The sequence below is a fragment of the Sapajus apella genome, unplaced genomic scaffold (genome assembly GCF_009761245.1).
Source record: "Sapajus apella isolate SASKATOON/1434 unplaced genomic scaffold, GSC_monkey_1.0 scaffold121, whole genome shotgun sequence".
In the NCBI taxonomy this organism is placed as follows: domain Eukaryota; kingdom Metazoa; phylum Chordata; class Mammalia; order Primates; family Cebidae; genus Sapajus; species Sapajus apella.
In genome coordinates, this window is record NW_022437061.1 from 3445266 (window position 1) to 3463152 (window position 17887).

At 42.0% G+C, this 17887-nt stretch overlaps 1 protein-coding gene across 1 annotated transcript in view; it reads right to left on the reverse strand.

Annotated features, from left to right (window-relative positions):
- Positions 1-2763: 2763 nt before the first annotated feature.
- PPEF2 (protein phosphatase with EF-hand domain 2) overlaps positions 2764-17887 on the reverse strand; it is a 41457-nt gene continuing 26333 nt past the window's right edge. The window contains exons 11-17 of the mRNA XM_032261046.1: positions 17049-17435; positions 15662-15847; positions 14151-14293; positions 9572-9678; positions 8467-8630; positions 6780-6867; positions 2764-3527 (exon numbers count right to left, since the gene is read on the reverse strand). Coding sequence (XP_032116937.1) covers positions 3274-3527; positions 6780-6867; positions 8467-8630; positions 9572-9678; positions 14151-14293; positions 15662-15847; positions 17049-17435 — 1329 coding nt within the window. The 3' untranslated portion in view covers positions 2764-3273. The remainder of the gene's footprint in view (positions 3528-6779; positions 6868-8466; positions 8631-9571; positions 9679-14150; positions 14294-15661; positions 15848-17048; positions 17436-17887) is intronic.

Sequence of the window (17887 nt, forward strand, 5' to 3'; positions counted from 1 at the left end):
AAAAATACAAAAAATTAGCTGGGCATGGTAGCGCGTGCCTGTAATCCCAGCTACTCAGGAGGCTGAGACAGGAGAATTGCCTGAACCCGGGAGGCGGAGGTTGCGGTGAGCCGAGATCGCGCCATTGCACTCCAGCCTGGGTAACAAAAGTGAAACTCCGTCCCCAAAAAAAAAAAAAAAAAATTAGCCAGAGTGGTGGCGCATACCTGTAAGTCCCAGTTACTAAAGAGGCTGAAGTGGGAGGATCACTTGAGCCTGGGAGGTGGAGGCTGCAGTGAGCTGTGATGGCACCACTGCACTCCAGGCTGAGTGACAGAGCAAGACCCCATCTCACACACACACACACAAAAAGAACCTTTGTAACCATTGATGTGAATGTAAATTTGAACAGCTACTTTGGAAAACAGTATGACCTTTCCTCAAAATAAAATAAAATTACCATGTGATCCAGCAATGCTGCTTCTGGGTATATAGCCAAAGGAATTAAAATCAGTATGTCAAAGAGATGTCTGCACTCCCATGGTAATTGCAGCATTATTCACAATAGCCAAGATACGGAAACAACCCAAGTGCCCATGAATGGATAAATGGATTGTTTAAGTGTGGTATATATACACAACAGAATGCTATTCAGCCTTTAAAATGTAGAAATCTGGGGCTGTGCACGGTAGCTCACGCCTGTAATCCCAGCACTTTGTGAGGCCAACGTGGGTGGATCATGAGGTCAGGAGTTGGAGACCAGTCTGACCAACATGGTGAAACCCCGTCTCCACTAAAAATACAAAAATTAGCCAGGTGTGGTGGCGGGTGCCTGTAATCCCAGCTACTTAGGAGGCTGAGGCAGAAAAATCACCTGATCACGGGGAGGCAGAGGTTGCAGTGAACCGAGATTACACCACTGCACTCCAGCCTTTGTTCTGTTTGCTGCAGAACAAATTACAATAAACTCAGTGGATAAAGAATCTGAGCATGGTTTTACCAGATCTTCTACTTAGGGTCTCAAAAGTTTTATTCAAGGTGTTGGCCAGACTGCATTCTCATTTGGAGGCTCAACTGGGAAGAACCTGCTTCCAAACTAACACAACTTATTTGAGAATGTATTTCCTTGAGAATGTACTTTTGAAGACCCTGGCTTTTTATAGCTATTTGTTTGAGGCTGTTTGCAGATCCTACAGGGCACCCATCATTCCTTATCATGCGAGTTTCCTTAACATAGCTGCTAGCTTGTCCAGCCAGAAAGGACAATCTCTCTTGCTTCAGTCTACTAACATGGAATTTTATATAATGTAATATAATCACAAGAGTAATACTCCATCACCTTTGTCATTTTTTCTCGGTTAGAAGCAATTCACAGGTCCCACTTACACTCATAGGGAGGAGATCACATGAAGGCACAAACACCAGAAGGTGGAAAATCATTGGAGTTGGGGGTCACTGTAGGGATAGGGTCTATTTGTCACACAAGAAAGAGCCATATATTGTATATAGACAATCCAAACAGCTAAAATAGTCACAGGTATAATTGGAAAGAATCCCGGGTGGAGGCAGAAATCATGGGTTCTAGTCCTGGCTGCGTTAGTAACTTAGATCACATATACCCAGAATTGAAGTTCTCTGAACTTCAATTTCCTTAGTTTATAAATAAAATGAAGTAGTGGAAACAGCTTTGGATATTAATCAAATAAATGCATAGTAAAATATCATGGAGGCACTATAATTTACCTTTAGCAGAAGTTAGAAATGGTCCCACTAAAAGCTTGTGAGTTTATGGTAAAATTTGTATGCCCAGTTCTGAAGAGCAACCTGGCATACCTATCGTGCCATTAAAATGTTCATACCTGTGATGGTTAATTTTACATATCAACTTGATTGAGCTACAGGATGTTTAGATATTTGGTTAACTATTACATGTGGGTGTGTTTGCAATGATGTTTCTGGATGAGATTAACATTTGAATCTGTAGGCTGACTAAAGGAGATTATCCTTGCCAAGCTTGAGTGGACCTCATCTAATCTGTTGAAAGCCTGAATATACTAAAGGGCTGAACAAGAAAGAGTTACTTTTCTTCTGTCTCACTACCTTCGAGCAGGGATATTGGTTTCTTCCTGCCTACTCAAACATGAACTGGAACTCACTCCATTAGCTCTTCTGAGTCTCAGGCCTTTGGACTTAGACTGGAACTTACACCATTGGCTCTCCTGGTTCTCCAGTTTGCCAGCTGCAGATCGTAGGACTTCTCAGCCTCCATAATCATGAAAGCCAATTCTTTACAGTAAGTATTTACGTAAATATCATATTGGTTCTGTTTCTCTGAAGCACCCAGACTAATATGACATCCTTTGTCAAAGTAATCCCATTCCTGGGATTTTATACCACTAAAATGGAAAATTCAAAAGATTTGTGTGGAATAAGCTGTATGCACTATGTTATTAACTAGTGTTCTTTCTTTTTTTTTTTATTTTACTTTAAGTTCTGGGATACATGTGCTGAACATGCAGGTTTGTTACATAGGTATTCATGTGCCATGGTGGTTTGCTGCACCTAACAACCCGTCATCTAGGTTTTAAGTCCCACATATATTACGTATTTGTCCTAATGCTCTCCCTAGTGTTACTTCTGATAATGAAAAAGTGGAAACAATATACATGTTTAACAATTGGAGAATGGCTGCATAGATTATAGCACATCCACTTCGAAGAAAATTACGTGAGCATTAAACTAATAATCATGGAGAATACAGAGTCACAAGGGAAACACACGGGAAAGGGTTTACAATTAGATGTGAATTTAGTTTTTAAAAGCAGAACATCAAATTATATCAACACTACAGTAACAAGTAAGAAAAACTAAATAATGAAAAAAATCCATATGTTTGAGTCATGGCATTACAATACAATTTTTTTTTATAGCTTTCCTTTACCAATCTGACATTTTCAAGAAAATAAATAAAAAGTATAAAATAAAAACAAAGAGGGAGTTGAATTATCAGTGGTTCTTAACTGGAGTGGACTTTAGAATTTAAAAACACTATACCTAAGTTCAGCTTTGTGAAGATTGTGAGATGGGGTTGGGGCACCCATATACTTAAAACGCATACATACACAACACCCCACCCCAACCCACCCCTCCACACTGAAACACACAGGTGATTCTGATGCATATAGGTAGGCAAATTTTCAGTTTAAACTTCCACATGGAGAATAAGGGAGATACTCCAGTGAGAAGCTGGGCATTGCCTGCGAGGCACTGTGGGTGATGAAGACCAGGCTGTTCTTAGCATGCACCTGGACTGCTGCAGCCACTGTCTTCAGCATTTGTAGCTTGTGGGCATTCTGAGGCATCACCCTCTGGGCAGGTTTTCTCCACAAGGCGGAAGGCCTCCAGGAACTCATTGATATCGATGTGGCCATCTTTGTTGAAATCAATGCTCCGAGCAAGGTCACAGATGCAATCATCTGTAACGTCGATATTCATATGAGAGCTGAACAGCTTCCAGGTCTGCCTGAGCTCGTCCAGTGAGATAAACCCTTATCAGAGAGAGGAAATCACTTCAGTGCGATAGTCCAGTTTTGAATGTTCATTTCCTCGGACATTCTTACAAGGACACGTGCTCCCTACTGCTAAACAGAGAGACACCCAAAGTCTAGTATCTAGTTTAAACTCCCAAGAGAATCACACAAAACTCTGACTCACCAGTGATTTTTAGCTGGGAGCAATTTTGCTCGCCTCCCTCCTGGAGACATTTGGCAATGTCTGGAGCCAGTATTGTCTGTAATGGCTAAGATGGGGGTGAGGTGCTACTGGCATCTGATAAAGAAAGGCCAGATGTGCTGCTAACATCTTACAATGGACACGATGGACCCCAAAACAAAGAATTATCTAGCCCAAAATGTCAACAGTACCACTGCTGAGAAGCACTGCATTTAATCATCTCAGACATATGCTAATTTATTCTGGCCATTAAAATCCTTTGGACCCATACATCTAGAGTCAATTGATGTTTTACAGGGGTCCCAAGATCATTTAATGGGGAAAGAATAGTTCTTTCAACAATGATGGCGGACAAGCAGATATTCACATGTAAAAAGAGTAAAGTTAGACACCTACCAAACACTGTATAAAAAAACTAACTCGATATGGGTCAAAGACCTAAATGTAAGAGCTAAAACTATAAAACTCTTTGAAGCAAACATAAATGTAAATCTTTGTGACCTTAGATTATGCAACAGTTTTATAGCTTAAAAAAAGCGATAACATCAAAAGCGTAAAAAACAACAACAAATAAATTGGACTTTTTCAAAATTAAGAACTTTTGGGCATCAGGCTGGGCGCAGTGGCTCATACCTGTAATCCCAGCACTTTGGGCAGCTGAGGCGGGTGGATCATGAGGTCAGGAGTTTGAGACCAGCCTGGCCAATATGGTGAAACCCTGTCTCTACTAAAAATACAACAATTAGCTGGGTGTGGTGGTGGGTGCCTGTAGTCCCAGCTACTCAGGAGGCTGGGGCAGAAGAATTGCTTGAACCCAGGAGGCGGAAGTTACAGTGAGCCGAGATCGCAACACTGCACTCCAGTCTAGACGACAGTGAGACTCAGTCTCAAAGACAAAAAAACCCAAAAATTTTGGGCATCTACGGACATTACCAAGAAAGCAAAAAGACAATCCACAAAATCAGAAAAAAAAAATTGCAAAGTATATGTTCGATAATGTCCTAGTATCCAGAATATATGAATAATTCTTACAAATCTAATAAAAAGACAAATAGCCCAATTTAAAACTGGACAAAGGATTTGAATAGACATTTCTCCAAAAGAGATATACAAACGGCCAATGAACACATGAAGATGTTCAACATCGTTAGTTATTAAGGAAATGCAAGTCAAAACTATAATGTGATACTTTACACCCAGTAGAATGGGTATAATAAAAACTAAAAAAAAAAAACAAAAAACCCACGAAAAACAAAAATAGAAAATCACAAGTGCTGGTGAGGATGTAGAGAAATTGGAACCCTCATACATTGTTGGTGACAATATAAATAGGCACAGCCACTGTGAGAAAAAATTTGGTAATTGCTCAAAAAGTTAAACATAGAATCACCATATGACCCAGCAGTTACACTCCTAGGTATATACCTAAGAAAACTGAAAACATATATTGACACAAAGTCACACATGAATGTTCATAGAAGCATTGTTCATAATAGCCAAAAGTAGAAACAGACCAAATGTCTATCAACTAATGACTGTTGTCATTAGTAAATAAAAGTTTTGTCCATGCAATGGAATATTATTCAGCCATAAAAAAGGAATGGAAAAACTGATACTGCTGCAACATGGATGAATCTTGAACATATTCTAGGTGAAAGAATCCAGACATCAAAGGCCATATTTTGCATGATTGCATTTATATCAAATGTCCAGAATAGGCAAATCCATAGAGACAGAAAGATTAGAGGTTGCCAGGTGGAGGAGGGATAGGGAATGAGGAGTAATTGCTAATAGGTATGAGATTTCTTTCTGGGGTGATTAAAATGTTCTAAAATTAGATAGCGGTGATGGTTATACACACTTGTGACTATACTAAGAACCACTGAATTGCATATTTTAAACAGGTTAATTATATGGTTTGTGAAGTGTACCTCAAAAAAAAAAAAAAAAGAACAACCCAGTAATAATGTTGAGAAAAAGCCTTTGGACCATTGGGAGAACAGAATGAGAATATACAGGAGCTCAGTGTACATTTTTAAAATAACTTCCTGTGAATCTATAATTACTTCAATTTTTTTTTTTTTTTTTTTGAGACAGAGTCTTGTTCTGTTGCCAGGCTGGAGTACAGTGGTGCAAACTTGGCTCACTGCAACCTCCACCTCCTGGGTTCAAGCGATTCTTCTGCCTCAGCCTCCCGCGTAGCTGGGACCAAAGGCGAGTGCCCCCATGCCCAGCTAATTTTTGTATTTTTAGTAGAGACGGGGTTTCACCATGTTGGCCAGGATGGTCTTGATCTCTTGACCTTGTGATCCGCCTGCCTTGGCCTCCCAAAGTGCTGGGATTATAGGCATGAGCCATGGCGCCTGGCCAATTATTTCAATATTTAATGTTAAAAAAAATATTTTGGGAGTGAGATTGCAAACGCCTTTCTGTTCTAGGCACTTTTCATTACTCTGTGGCTATCCTTGATGGAACTGTAAAGGATATCACATCTTTTTTTTTTTTTTTTCTTTTTTTGAGACAGAGTGTTACTCTGTCACCGAGGCTGGAGTGCAGTGGCATGATCTCAGCTCACTACAACCTCCACTTCTGGGTACAAGCAATTCTTCTGCCTCAGCCTCCCAAGTACCTGGGATTACAGGTGTGTGCCACCATGTCCGGCTAATTTTTGTATTTTTAGTAGAGACTGAGTTTTGCCATGTTGGCCAGACAGGTCTCAAACTCTTGACCTAAGGTGATTCACCCTCCTCGGCCTCCCAAAGTGCTGAGATTACAGGCAGGAGCCACTGTGCCCAGAGGATATCACATCTTCTAATAATTATTATTCCTTATAAGAAGCTGTCATTCAGTTTGTCTTCATTCTTCTCTGCCCCACCTCTTTCTCTATGGGCTGCTTATGCTACTCAAGTGCTTTACTGGTTTCTGCCATTTATAAGCACTAATCTTCTTACCTTGCTATCCACATGCCTGAGTGGAGATGAATGAGGATGAATCAGGAAGCAGACTAAAGGGTTTGAGGTAAAATACTTGCAGTGCATCAAAAGTGGTAGAATAATGAATGCTCTTACCTGAATGATCACTGTCTATGATCCTAAAAATGGTCTCCAGGTTGGATCGGTTTCGATACAGTGTTTCCAGCAAACTTGATTGTATGTTCTGCAAGAAAAATTTCATTTCCCTCCTTCATCATATGTTTAGGCTTGTTCCAATATATAATTAACACACAATCAACCCTGACGATCACACATTCTTGTAAAAATCTGAAAATATTTTGCCATCCCTCCATTCCCTCTACCCCGTTCAGTCCACCAAATAATCTAGTGGTTTAAGAGGCACCTCCTCCATGATGAAAATCTTCTAAAATTGACTGTGGTGATGGTTGCACATTCAGGTTATGTATCCCTTGGCTGAAACACTTGGGACCAAAAGGGTTTTGGATTTTGAATTTTTTTGAACATTGTAATATTTACCTGTACATAATGAGATATCTTGGGTGTGAGACCCAAGTTTTATTTGTTTGTTTTGAGAGAGTCTCACTCTGTCGCCCATGCTGGAGTGCAATGGCACGACCTTGGCTCATTGCAACTTCTGCCTCCCTAGGTTCAAGCAATTCTCTGCCTCAGCCACCTGAGTAACTGGAATTACAGGAGCCCACCACCATGTCCAGCTAATGATTTTTTGTGTTTTTAGTAGAGACAGGGTTTCACTATCTTGGCCAGGCTGGTCTTGAACTCCTGACCTCGTGATCCACCTGCCTCGGCCTCCCAAAGTGCTGGGATTACAGGCGTGAGGCACTCTGTCCAGCTGGGACCCCAGTTTAAACACAAAATTAGTTTTTGTTTCATATACACCTAGCCTGAAGGTAATTTTATAAAATATGTTTTAATAATCTTGTGCATTAAACAAAGTTTGCATAAACTGAACCATCAGAAAGCAAAGGTATCAGATGTGAAGTTTTTCACTTGTGGCATCATGTTGGCCCTCAAAAAGTTTTGGTATTTGGAGCATTTCAGTTTCTGTTTTTTTTTTTTTTTTTTAACAGAGTCTTGCTGTGTTGCTCAGACTGGATTGCAACGGCATGAACTTGGCTCACTGCAACCTCAAGGTTCAAGCGATTCTCCCACCTCAGCCTCCCAAGTAACTGAGTCTACAGGCATACGCCACCACACTGGCTAATTTTTGTATTTTTGGAAGAGATGGGGTGTCACCCTGTTGGCCGGGCTTGTCTCAAACTCCTGGCTTCCAGTGATTCACCCACCTCAGCCTCCCAAAGTGCTGGGATTACAGGCATGAGTCACCGAACCCGGCTGAATTGTACACTTTAAATGGATGAATTGCATGGTATGTGAATTATATTGCAATAACACTGTTAAAGAAAGTACCTAGCCCAAGGTTGCACATACATTACATATTCAATAAGTCATTATTAAATAAATGCTTTTGTAAGTAGGTTAAGCAGCATGGTGTTGAGGAAAGAAAATGGGCGTTGAGGTAGGACAGACCTTGGTTTGGGTCCCAACTTAGAAGTTCTATGTCTCAGGCAAGTTGCTAAATATGTACCTCTTGGAGTGGATTTGAGGGTTAACTGAGGCAATGTATGAAAACCACTTAACATAAAGCCTGACACACAGAAATTCAACAAATAGTTCCTCCCGTTTTTCACCATCCAGCTTTTTGGGTTATTACTAGTTGGTTGTTTCTCTCTAAGGAGTATCGTAGTCCACGCGCGCTCATCCATCATTGCCACACCATTACCTCACGGCTCAGTTGTTCCTCGGCCAAGTTCTTCAGCCAAGACTTGTACTCCAGCATGTTGCCTGCTGAGCTGTTCACCAGCTGTGGCCTCAGCATCCGCCACGGCAGTCCGAGATGCAGCACAGACTCCACCACTGCGGCCCAGTCACTCAGGGTGATTAAACCTACAGGAGAGAGCTAACTTGTTGACTCGTCACCTAGAAGTCTAGTTTCCTGCCCAGTGGTGTGGATATTTTAATCCTGACATCCTTCTTACTATCTGCAGGTAATAGAAATAATCGGCACTGTCCTATTTTTGTTGGTAGTGGCAGAGTTGGGGGAAGCGAGGCTTGCCAGGTAAAATACAAGATGTCTAGTTAAATTTGAATTCAAGACAGACAGTAAAGTATATATAAGTGCCAAATACTGCATAAAAATGTTTGTTGTCTATCTGTTTGTCTTAATTCAAACTCAATTAGGCATTTTACATTCTTGTTTACTAAATCTGGCAATACATCTGTAGGCCACAAAAGAGCTTATAAATAATATCATAAAACATTATATATCTACAGCATTGGTTATTTAAAAAAACTAAACCTCCTAAATTCCTTAGAATATATCATTCACTGAAACTCTTGGAAGGCTACAATATATGTATGTGAAAAGATATTGTTATGAATTCATAAATGTTACTGCGATTTTTAAATAGGGATATATTTAGTCAATATCCATTAGACATTCCATTTGTTGAACAGACAAAAATTTTGAGGTTGGATAAGCACACACTCAACTTCAACAAGTCAAGTGATTGGTCTTTTGCTAGTCTTAGTGATACTCTTAGAACTTCTCCCACTTGTTCGTTGCTTGGTTCTGGCCACGTTACCCTTCCCCTGACTCTATTTCATTTCACCCTCTCTATTTGGCCAAGTTCATATTTTGTTAAAAGCTTAGAATATTAAAATTTAGTTAGAATAAATGAGACATTAACTTGAATAAAATGGAGGATAAGCCAAAGGGGGACTTTGGTCACTCATTAAAGTAACAAATGTTTATTTGCTAACTAGTGTAAGACAGATTTTCTGGCTAGCTTCCTTCCTCTGTGAATCTTTAACTTGATCATTCTTACCGACTTTATCTACATCATGCTTCTTAAATTCGATGAGAAGATTTGAAGAATGAGCAAATAGCTTCTCCCTCAGAGCTCTCAGAGCCGACTCCTCCACTCTGCTAATCCTGGGACAGGAGATGAAAAGTGACGTTTTAACGAATTGGTATAGAAGAAATACTTAGATATTTCACTACATTTCTCCTCTCTCCTTCTTAACATATCAGTCTCCCAAGAGCTCAGTTTTTGAGGGTGAGCTGCTTTCCTCTTCCCTGTACACAAAAAGGATGAGTAAGGGGAACGCCACTGTCCTTCCAGGTATGCGACAGTGGTTAGAGAAGAGTTCTGGAGAAAGATCACCTCTGTGGTAAAGTTACCTAACCATCCTGTGCTTCAGTTTCCCTGCCTGTAAAACAGTGATTAAACCTATCTCTGCCTCATGGGATGATTGTGAAGATTACAATGAGTAATTTCATGTACAGCACTTAGAAGAAAGCCTGGCACGTAAAAAGCACTCACCAAATAATATCTGTTATCATAATCACTGTGCGTTCTTTGTAATTTGTTATCATGTGAAACAGAAGGCAAAATTTATAAATAATAAAATGACACTAATTTAGTTTTCTCATCCTTATTGGGTCAATAGAGTAATGCTGGGCACAGTACTGGGTCCAAAGTAAGTGCTCAATAAATATCTGTAACTGAATGAATAAGAATATAAAAAGAGGCTTGGCATGGTGGCTCATGCCTGTAATCCCAGCACTTTAGGAGGCTGAGGCAGGTGGATTCCTTGAGCCCAGGAGTTTGAGACCAGCCTTGGCAACATGGCAAAACCTTCTCTCTACTCATACACACACACAAAATTAGCCAGGCATGGTGGTACATGCCTGTAGTCCCAGCTACTTGTGGGGCTGAGGTCAGAGGATCACTTGAGCCCAGGAGGTTGAGGCAGCAGTGAGCTGAGATCGCACCACTGCACACCAGCCTGAGTGACAAAGTGAGACCCTGTCTCAAAAAAGAAAAAAAAAAAAGAATATAAAAAGAGATAAAAGGTAAGAGTATGTTACTTGTAACATCTGATTGAGGAACCAGCCATTCTACAAATAATGACCAGATAACCTATCTTTTTCCATGTTAAAAGTTAAAAAAAATTAATCATGTTTGATGAAAAGCTTATTGCAGTGGAAAGCATTTAACATGACAGTCTTTAAGTGGGCTACATAGACCTTTAAAAGAGTGTGAACCTAGCCTGGCATGGTGGTGCAGGCCCATAGTCCCAGCTACTTAGGAGGCTGAGGTGGGAGAATCACCTGAGCCTGGGAGGTTGAGGCTGCAGTGAGCCAAGATTGTGCCACTGCACTCCAGCATGGACAACCAGAGTGAGACCCTATCTCATTTAAAAAAAAAAAAAAAAAAGTGTGAACCATTAGGCACAGTGGCTCATGCTATAATCCCAGCACTTTGGGAGGCTGAGGCAGGAGGATCGCTTGAGGCCAGGAGCTGAAGATCACCTAGGGCTACACAGCTAGGCTGGGTTTCTTTACCAAAAAAAAATTTTAAATTAGCCAGGCTTGGTGGTACATGCCTGTAATCTTAGTTACTTGGGAGACTATGGCAGGAGGATCACTTGAGCCCAGGAGTTCAAGCTTACTGTAAGCTATGATCGAGCCACTGCACTCTGGCCTGGGTGACAGAGCAAGGCCCTTTCCTGTCTCTACAAAAGGCAAACAAAGTGTGAACCACCTAAAACTCACTGCAAATTTCACAGGTATGTGAGCATATGTGATTTTTTTTTTTTTTTGTAGAGAGTTTGTTTTATCAGAGGCTAACAGAAGTATGGGACTCCTAAAAAGTTTAAGAACCACTAGTTAGACAAAGCATTTAAACTGCTCCTGGTAATCTGTAGTCATTGAGAGTTATGCAGGGATGGAGTAGGGCAATGCCCTTGAAAGTTATCTGGATGTACAAGGCTTTCCTGTCCCTACATCAAGCAATACAAAGTAAACACTTACTAAATGGATTATCTCATTAATCCCTCAACACTCATCAAAGAAAGTACCATAACATTAAATCCATTATGCCCATTACAGACAAAGATAGTAATTCGGTCAGGGTCACGTAGCTACCAAGGAGTGAGGCCAAATATCCATCTGGCTATGTGGGCTCCGAGCTGGCTCTGCTATTATTTTGAGAAGCAGATTGAAACAAAAAGTAAATGGATTCTGAATGAGATTTCTTTAAGAAGAGCATGTTATCAAGCGAGGCATGGTGGCTCACACCTGTAATCCTAGCACTTTGGGAAGCCAAGGCAGGAGGATCGCTTGAGCTCAGGTGTTTGAGACCAGCCTGGGAAGAACAGTAAGACTTCGTTTCTACAAAAAATTTTAAAAATTAGCTGGGCATGGTGGCGCATGCCTGTAGTCCCAGCTGTCAGGTAGCTCAGATGGGAGGATCTCTCAAGCCCAGCAGGTTGAGGCTGCAGTGCTGTACTCCAGCCTGGGTGACAGAGCAAGACCCTGTCACACACACACACACACACACACACACACACACACACACACACAGAAAAAAAAAAAAAAAAAAGCATGTTATCTTGGGCTTATGGACATCAAGACATCAATTATGGCTCCTTAGAGACATTTCCCTCCTTTTTTCTAAGTTCTCCATTGTGCTCCACACAGTTGAAGTCATTGGATAAGTGATTTCTGGGTAAATCAGGTGATGTTATACTTACTTAATGCAATCAATGAAGGTTTCAAAGAACTGAATGCTTTTTGACTATCTTATTGAAACACGCTATTTCTAGGATTCCCTACAGTGACTGTTTCTGCAGTGACAACTCTAAATCCTATGGAATCATAGTTCTAGTCTTCGGGGACCAGGGCTCACCCCTGGAGATTCTGATTTGGTAGGTCTGGGTGAGGTTCAAATGGCTGACTTTATTTTTGAGACGGAGTCTTGTTCTCTTGCCCTGGCTGGAGTGCAGTGGCATGATCTCGGCTCACTGCAAGCTCTGCCTCCTGGGTTCAAGCAATTCTCTACCTCAGCCTCCTGAGTAGCTGGAGTTATAGGGGCCTGCCACCATGCCTGGCTAATTTTTGTATTTTTAGTAGAGATGGGGTTTCACCATCTTTTTCAGGCTGGTCTTGAACTCTTGACCTCGTGATCCACCTGACTCGGCCTCTCAAAGTGCTGGGATTACACTGCACCCAGCCAATGGCTGACTTTTTATAAAGCTCCACAGAAGATTTTGCTGCACAACAGGTCTGACATTCACTTAGTGAGTTTATATTTTCACATAATTCTTTTTAAGTGAGGCTGGCTTATATTTAATAACTTGAGAATGATTTAAGATAATGCACTTTTATAGCACTCACACAAGGGTAAATGCTAAATACTAACATGTTGTCTATCCACCTGATTTATACTAACTTTGCCTATCTTAACTTCTAACTCTGTTAGGCTGAACACTTAAAGAAGCACGCTCAATAGCACTAAAACCCTATCTGTTAGCATCTTATATACTCTGAGGCCATCTTGGCGGTGGGAGGCAATATTACATAGACATTAAAAGTGTGGGTTCTGAAATAGAATTGCCTCGGTCAAGGACGACCTTCACTCAAAGACTAGCTATGTGACCACAGGTCAGCTGATTTAACCTTGGTTCCTTAATAATCTCTTCTACAAAACTGAAATTAACAACAATATCTGTTGTATGAATTCATTGTGAGACTACATATATAAATTCTTTATAACATTTTGTGGCAGTAACCTTTCAACTAAGAACCCAGAATCATCTCAAAAGCTACCATTTAAATAATATTATATGCTTCCTTCAAGAAAGAAAGGGGTCTCATTAACAAATATGTGCACTAATTTCACCTGCCAAATCTCCAGACAGTGAAAGAACCTCTGGCTGTGGCTTGCAGGGGTAACACAACCCCTTGAAAGATGAGAGAAAATAGGAGAGTAACTTTAGAAAGACTTAGTGGCCTGGTAAGTAGACTTTATCCAAGACACAGCCATGGAGAATAATTTCTTCTTTTTCTTCTTCCTTTTTTTTTTTTTTTTTTTTTTTTGAGACAGTCTTGCTCTGTCATTCAGGCCAGAGTGCAGTGGCTCACTGCAGATTCCACCTCCCAAACTCAAGCCATCCTCCCACTTCAGCCTCCCGCGTAGCTGGGACTACAAGAGCACGCCACCACATCAGACTGATTTTTGTATTTTTTGTAGATATGGGGTTTTGCGATGTTGCCCAGGCTGCTCTGGAATTCCTGAGCTCAAACCATGCTTCTGCCTTAGCCTTCCAGAGTGCTGGGATTATAGGCATAAGCCACTGCGCGCAACTAAGAATAATTTCTGCAGAAAACAAACTTGTTGCTCCCATTAATGATAGGGAGATGGAGCTATTAGGAGTGTGTGGAGGAGAAAAAAGAGACTCCTACTATAATGCCTATCATCTTACTAGAACTTCATGCTGACATAGCCAAATTCTGAACTCTCACATAGAATTTAGATACATGTAACATTTGATTCTTCATTCAAAGATTCTACAAACACTATAATTTTTTTCTTTCAATCACTCATTGAAAAATCTTGCCTTTGCCTCATGGTGAGTGTGTGGGTCACCTTGTTTGCTTGATACTGCACAATATGTGGGGTCAGGGCTGGCCCCAGTTTGACATAGGCCCCTCTGTTGCTGCCAACTTCATAGTAGTTGGAGGCAGAAAAGATGGTTAATACCTACATCAAAACAGAAGAGAGACAGGCATTCACATTCACTGAAGAAACTTTCACCCTCAATCCTATGTGGCCCAATGCAACTGCAGAGGCTGCTGTTTCTCCTAGTGCTCATCTGGGAATCAATCCCTTCCTTCCTTCCTTCCTTCCTTCCTTCCTTCCTTCCTTCCTTCCTTCCTTCCTTCCTTCTTTCATTCCTTCCTTCCTTCCTAAGTCATCAATGCTAATAGGGCAAGAGTTATGACTGAAGTCATAGAAATTTGAATTCTGATAGTTTCACAATGTATCTTCTTCACATTTTTATCTCAAGTGAAAATAGCGGGGGTCATAGAAAACACCGCATTTGTTTCAACTTAGAGGCGAAGCTGGGTCTGATAAACCAGGATGGCCACTACAAAAAGCAGGAAGCTCAGATCTGAGAGCTGATGTGGTGCCTTAAAGCAGTTTCCTGCGGACTGTTGTGGCTCCTCAGATGCTCTATGAAAAAAGTTTTCACAGTCACTACGTTGGGAAATGCTAGATACTGTATCTCTTCCTGAAGATTTGCAGTGAAAATAGGAAGCTAAGGCCAGACACAGTGGCCCACGCCTGTAATCCCAGAACTTTGGGAGGCCGAGGCGGGCAGATCACGAGGTCAGAAAATCGAGACCATCCTGGCTAACACGGTGAAACTCTGTCTCTACTAAAAATACAAAAATTAGTTGGGCATGGTGGTGCACGCCTGCAGTCCCAGCTACTCTAGAGGCTGATGCAGGAGAATCGCTTGAGCCCAGAAGGTTGCAGTGAGCCAAGATTGCACCACTGCACCCCAGTCTGGGCAACAGAGAGACTCTGTCTCAACAAAAAAAAAGAGAGGAAACTAAAGGTTTTCAGAAGTCTATAATAAAGAAACTTGTATGGCCTAGTGGTATTAGGCGAGACAAATATTGTAGGATTTGGAGTTGTCCAAAGATTAGTCAGAATATCACTTGTGCTCCTGAGAAGACAAATAATCCTAAATCCCTGCCTGGGGAACAGTGGAGAAATCCAGTTACCCTGTGGGCTTTTTTGAGCCATGTGACAGCGAGCCTTGTGACCTGAAGAATAGAGGTGTGGCTGGGAAAACACTGGCCTCGGATTTCCATTCATAAAATAGGACCGTGTCACTCCAGGTATTGGTGGACAGTGGCCTCAATCAAACTTTGGGTTTCAAAGAGGCTATAAGGGTCAAGGATCAATGACTATAAAGGACCTAGTTCCTTTGAGCAAGTGGGTAACAAATACAAGGTCTGTAGGTTGTTAGGAACTGAGAGGCTTTGCTCATCCAGGTCTGAGCCCTTTGGACTACTTTGGTGACACACACGCCTGTGCTGCCACAGAGGGAGCACCCACCTTGCGGTTGTGACAGAATTCATAGCCTTCGGGTTTGCATTCGTGTGAACGGATCAGGAATTGCAGCTTGTATTTTTGTAGCAACTGTTCTGTCACATCAGGCCCAAAATAACAGCCTCCTCCTCGAATGGTGTTGGCCTTGCAGCCCTCTTGAGCCATGGGATCACTCCACAGGATGTCTACAACCTGAGAATACTAAGAGATGATTTCCTTCCCAAACACTAGATGGATATTCATCCACAGTCATTCAAATGAAAGGAAGAGGAGGCGGAGGAGGAAAATATTTGAATAAGTGAATAAATGTCCATGCAAGCAATATTTGACATACATTTATATTCTAGACATCTAAGGTTCTAGAATTTTTTATTACTCACAAAATGAATGTGTGCATGTGTATATATTAGTTGACAAGTATATGCCCACTTTCTGAAAATAAATCTGATATGAAAGCTCAATATGTAAAACAAATGAAGTTGCCTGGTAGAAGCTTTGATCACGGCCAGTAGTTTTCAGTCAGTGCCAGTGCTCCAGGCTCCTGGACGTTTGCCCTAAACAGAAGCCACAAGTCCTGGGACTGGCAAGAGAGTCTCCTGCATATTCACAAACCCCTAGATATGATCCTGGGAAAGTGCAATCGGCATTTTATTTCTTAAAGTACTTTAAGAATTTTTTTTTAACAAATTGCAGAAGAGGCCAGGCCTGATGGCTCATATCTGTAATCCCAGCACTTTGGGAGGCTGAGGTAGGTGGATCATTTGAGGTTGGGAGTTCAAGACCAGCCTGGCCAATGTGTGAAACCTCGTCTTTACTAAAAATACAAAAAAATGGGTGTGATGGTGCACACCTGTAATCCCAACTACTTGGGAGGCTGAGGCAGGAGAATCACTTGAAACCAGGAGACAGAAGTTTCAGTGAGCCGAGATCACACCATGGCACTCCAGCCTGGGCAACAGAGCAAGACTCCGCCTCAAAAAATAAATAAATAATTGCAGAAGAGCTGAGCAATTTTTCCAGCACTTCAGATTCCACCCTATTAATACAAAATTAGCCGGGTGTGGTAGTGCTTGCCTGTAATCCCAGCTACTCAGGAGGCTGAGTGAGGCAGGAGAATCACTTGAACCCCGGAGGCGGAGATTGCAGTGAGCCGAGATCACGCCGTTGCCCTCCAGCCTGGGCAAGAAGAGTGAAACTCCATCTCAAAAAAAAAAAAAACAAAAAACCTAAAACATATGAGTCATTAAGCAAATACTAGTGTCCTTCTGGGGTGTTGAAACCCCAAACAGAGAGAGAAAGAGGGGCCTCAAAACATACCCTGAGTTTCCTGGGAAGGAGGAGGTTTAACCTGTTGGCAGCCACGTGCGGGGTAGCAGCAGTCGGCCACGCTCACCTGCCTCCACTCCTCCTGAGTGGGCTTCCGCAGCTCTCCAGTGTCAGAGTCTGTTTCCGAGGCCGAGCACGAGGGCTCCTCTTTCTCCTCGGTCACCAGGAGGCCTGCTTGCTGCCGGCACCGCTCCAGCTCCAGTTCCACGGAGCTCCGCACCCGCTGGGAGAGCTCCCGCCCATCCAGGGAACCGCCAGAGGGGATGCTGGAGGATCTGCTGCTTTTGTGAGCCTTGTAGGGGCCGAGGCGAAGGGGCGAAGAGGGAAGAGAGCGGCTTTGGGGGAGAAACCATGGGATGGGTCCCTGTGCAGAGCTCTTCTGGTTGGCTATTCTCTGCTCCTCCATCTGATTCTCACTCTTCTGTCTCGTTTTGCACCTCATGATGGAAACTATCTAAACATGTCCAGAAAGAGAGACAGATGCTGGAATGAAACTGTAGGCTCAGACAGTTGTGGTGGTTCACTCCTGTAATCCTAGAACTTTGTGAGACAGTCCAGTGAATCACTGAAGCGCAGGAGTTCAAGACCAACCTAAGCAACATGGCAAGACCCTGTCTCTACAAAAAATATCAAAAAAGGAGGTGGTCATGGCGGCACATGCCTGTAGTCCCAGCTACTAGGAGGGCTGAGGCAGGAGGTTCACTTAAGCCTAGAAGGTCAAAGCTGCAGAAAACAGAGATCGAACCATTGCACTCTAGCCTGGATGACAGAGGGAGATCCTGAGAAGAAGGAAGGAGGGAAGGAAGGAAGGAAGAGAAAGAAAGGAAAGAGAAAGGGAGAGAGGAAGGAAGGAAGAAGAAAGAAAGAGAAAGAAAGAAAAAGAAGAAAGAAAGAAGAAGGGAGGGA